Source organism: Monoraphidium neglectum (assembly GCF_000611645.1).
Source record: "Monoraphidium neglectum strain SAG 48.87 unplaced genomic scaffold scaffold04901, whole genome shotgun sequence".
Classification (NCBI taxonomy): Eukaryota; Viridiplantae; Chlorophyta; class Chlorophyceae; order Sphaeropleales; family Selenastraceae; genus Monoraphidium; species Monoraphidium neglectum.
In genome coordinates, this window is record NW_014008729.1 from 1 (window position 1) to 3,635 (window position 3,635).

At 70.6% G+C, this 3,635-nt stretch overlaps 1 protein-coding gene across 1 annotated transcript; it reads right to left on the bottom strand.

The window, feature by feature from the left end:
* Positions 1-691: 691 nt before the first annotated feature.
* On the bottom strand, positions 692-3,401 carry MNEG_14953 (hypothetical protein; the record flags this gene model as incomplete). Its single annotated transcript, XM_014036576.1, has 6 exons — positions 692-835; positions 1,188-1,496; positions 1,811-2,044; positions 2,437-2,844; positions 3,085-3,258; positions 3,339-3,401. 6 exons carry the CDS (start codon positions 3,399-3,401, stop codon positions 692-694), a joined length of 1,332 nt encoding a protein of 443 aa, XP_013892030.1.
* Positions 3,402-3,635: the final 234 nt, after the last annotated feature.

Consider the following 3,635-nt stretch of genomic DNA (forward strand, 5'->3'; position numbering starts at 1 on the left):
GAGAGGACGCGCAGTGGCAGCGGCCGGGCGCACCTGTGAGGAAGCCGCCATGGGAGCCTCCAATCACTGATGCGCGGTCCGGGTCCGCGATGCCTGGTGGAGGGGGAGGGGATGAAGACGGGGAGGCGAGGTGGGGCCGGGATTGGCGATAGGCAAGAGAGACGGCTGGCGCAGCGCGGCCGCGGCCGGCAATGGTACTGCATGCATCGCGACCTCCAAAACATTACACACACACGCCCACGCCACACTCACGCACTCCCTATCCTCGCCCCCCCACCCACCCGCGGCCACGGCTGCGTCCAGCGCGTCGATGCAGTCGTCCACGTCCTGGCGCCCCACCCTGCCAGGCAGGCTCTGGAGGGAGTCCTCGCCAAAGCCCGTCGACCCCCTGGCGGCGGAGGTCAAAAATTGGCGCGCGACAGGGCAACGAACGCCGCGGCTTTGGTTGAGCCGAGAGTGTAGCAGCCGACGCGCGCTTGGCTAGGCGACGGCTCGTTTTTGGGGGATGCTTGCGTGCGGTAAAAAACGTGTGATTCCCGTAGTCAACAGACAATCAGCTGTGTGAGACAAGGCAATGCAGGCGAGAAATTTGGGAGGGCGGCAGAGAGCAAGGTGCCTCGGCTTTTCAGGGCGTCGGGCGCGCCCCGGTTGGGCGCCCCCGGTCAAACGGGGTCAAACGCGGTCAAACGCATCACCTGTAGTTGACCGCCACGACGCAGTAGCCGAGGCGCGTGAGGAAGGCGAAGGGCATGTAGTAGTTTGCGGCGACGGCGGTGTGGGGGCCGCCGTGGGGGAACACGATGACGGGGCAGGGGCCGGACCGGTCCTTGGGGGCCTGCGCGGCGGCGGCAGCGGACGCGACGGCGGCGACGGGTTGGGCGCGCGCTGTGCGGCGCTCACAAGGCGAGAGGCTCCCCTGCTCGGCTACGCCCGACCACGGCGCGCCGCACGGGATGGGGTTGGGCTTGCGGCATCCCTGGGTTCTTCTGCATGCGGGCTTGATAATGAGTGTTGTGGTGCCAGGGCAGGTTGGCTGCTAGCGGTCACCGCCACTGCTCGGAAGGTCGCCGCCCGCCTCACTGCCAGCCCCCTAACCCAAGCCTGCCTGCCCTGTCCCCCTCGCTGCCTCCCGCTGTGCGTTGCCAGGTGCGCATGGGGCGCCGCCCGCGCACCAATTTCGGCCCCACCTGCACGACCGACTGGAAGGTGAGCGTCTTATCACCAGTGGTCGGCTTGATCTCCATCAGCACGGCCTCCACGCCTTCCACCGCCGCCGCCGCGTCCGGCAGCGAGGCAGCCAGGTCAGCGACTGCCAGCTCAGCGACTGGCCGCCAGGCGGACGGCGCGGACAGCGCTGCTGCGGCGGCCAAGAGGTCTAGGGGGCTGCCGGCGTCCGCGGCGGGGGCTGACAGGTCGAGGGGGGCGGCTGCCAGGAGCAGCTCCGGCAGGGAGGAGGGCCGGCTGGCGACGGCGGCGATGACGCCGTTGCAGACGCCCTGGGGCGCGGCGGGGGGCGGAGATCGAGATGCGTCCGGTGGAGGGGACCTGATGGGCAGATTATCGCCGTCTGGCCGTGCTGCTGTGTGTTGTCAACAGGCCTCTCGAATCACGAGGTGCCAGTTGCGCCTGCCGTCGCCCTGCTACAGCTCCGGGCCCCACCGTGAGCTTTGCACTGTTTCAAGGGGTTGCAATGCTACGGCGTTCACCTGCCACAACACACACACACACCCACTCACACACACACACACACACACACACACACACACACGAACACCCCCCCACACACACCCAAGCGCGCGCACACACACACCTGCACGGTCCAGCTGCCATGCTCCGCCCCCAGCGGCGTCACCGGCGCCACAGCTCCTGTCTCCAGGTCAACCGCCAGCGCAACCCCCTGGCTGTACCACTGGCTGTTGACCAACACGACCCGCTCCGACAGGAAGGCAGCTTCCGGGAAGCCGCCCGCGTACAGGCCCGGGAAGCTGCCGGGCGATGCGGGGCGGGCGATGACGGGGACGACCGTCTTGGCGGCGGGGCCGCCCTGGGGGGTTGTGGGGTGTGTGGGCGCGGCGGAGGCGCGGTTCGGCGTGGCACGAGGCGGGCGGTGGGGAAGGAGCAGTTTGAAGGCACGCAGGCAGGCAGGCAGGCGGGCAGGCGGGCAGGCGGGCAGGCAGGCAGGCAGGCAGGCAGGCAGGCAGGCAGGCAGGCAGGCAGGCAGGCAGGCAGGCAGGCAGGGGGCGGGCGTAAGGAGCCTCTGGGTTCAGGCTGAATGGGCCTGCCGCTCTGCTTCTGAGGCAGCAGGCCGCGCTGCCCGGCCGCGCGCATGCGGTCGAGCCAGATGGAACGCCGGGCGCCGTCTGCCGTTGCAGTGCCACACTGATGGCGCGCTGCCGTGCCCAGCATGTCCGCCGGCCTCCCGAATGGAAACCTCACCTCCGATGACGGCCAGCCGAGTGAGTGCAGCGACACCGTCCCGCTGTGCACGCCGCTGCGCGCCGCGGCGTCCTGAGACAGGAACACCAGCCGCCCCCCCTCCGGGCTGAAAACCGGCGCGAAGGCGCTGAGAAGCTGCCCGCCGGTCAGGTCCTCGGCCGGCGCAGCCTCCGCCGCCGCGTCCGCCGCGCCCGCATCTGGTTCGGCGTCTTTCGAGGCGGCCGGCGGCGGCGCGTAGGGCGCGTGGAACAGGGAGCAGGGGCGGTTGTAGCAGAAAACGATGCCGAGGCGCCGCTTGGTGGCCGGGAAGTTGAGGGGCGCGTGCGGCCACGCGACGAAGACGAGGCCGGCGCCGTCGGGCGTCCACACCGGCTGGCCGCAGGAGTGGTCCTCCGGGAGGCCGGCGAGCTGCCACGACAAATTTGGGGAGAGCGGGGGGGAGAAGGGCAGCCCGGCGCGCGAGGCGGGTGATTGTAGAGGGAGCCGGCGAGGAGGGAGGGTGCGGCTGCTGGCGTCGCGCCAGTCAAGGCCGCGCGGAAGCATCCAGCTCGACCTCGCCGCCGCGCGCCGCTCCCAAGCAACCGCCGCAACCCGACGGCGGCGACGTCGCCGCCGTTTCCGCCGCCGCTCGCGCCGCCGCCGGCGCACCTTTGTGACCGTCCACCCGCCGGCGTCGAGCACAAACAGCGCGGGCGCGCCCTTGCCCGTGTTGAGCTCTCCCCAGTCCTCCTGCGCCGCCGCCACGCCCCGCCAGCCGCGCGGCGCGGCGGCGTCCTTCGCGTCGGCGCCGCCCCACTGGGGGGTCTTCTCCGGCGGCGGCAGCTGCACGCGGAATCCAAACGCGCGTCGAGGGTCCGAGGTCACGCGTCGCTGATGGGCGCAGAAGTGACCAGACACAAAACTATGGTTTGGCGGTGGAAACGAGCGTGCTGCGGCTCCGCGGCTGGGCTCAGGATATCCTGCATGATCTCATCTGATCTGATCTGGCCTCACCTCGGCAACGTAGCAGACGCGCGCCTCGTCGGGGCTCCAGGCTGCGCCCCGGCTAAACCAGCCATCGTTGACCACAGGGCCGTGGACAGACTTGGGGACCTGGGGGTTCACAGGGAGTGACGCACGATGACGTCATCAGGCTCTGCCGGCGGGGCGCGGGAGCGGGCGCCGCGCCGCCAGCCCTCCGCAAACATCCCTGGGCAGGG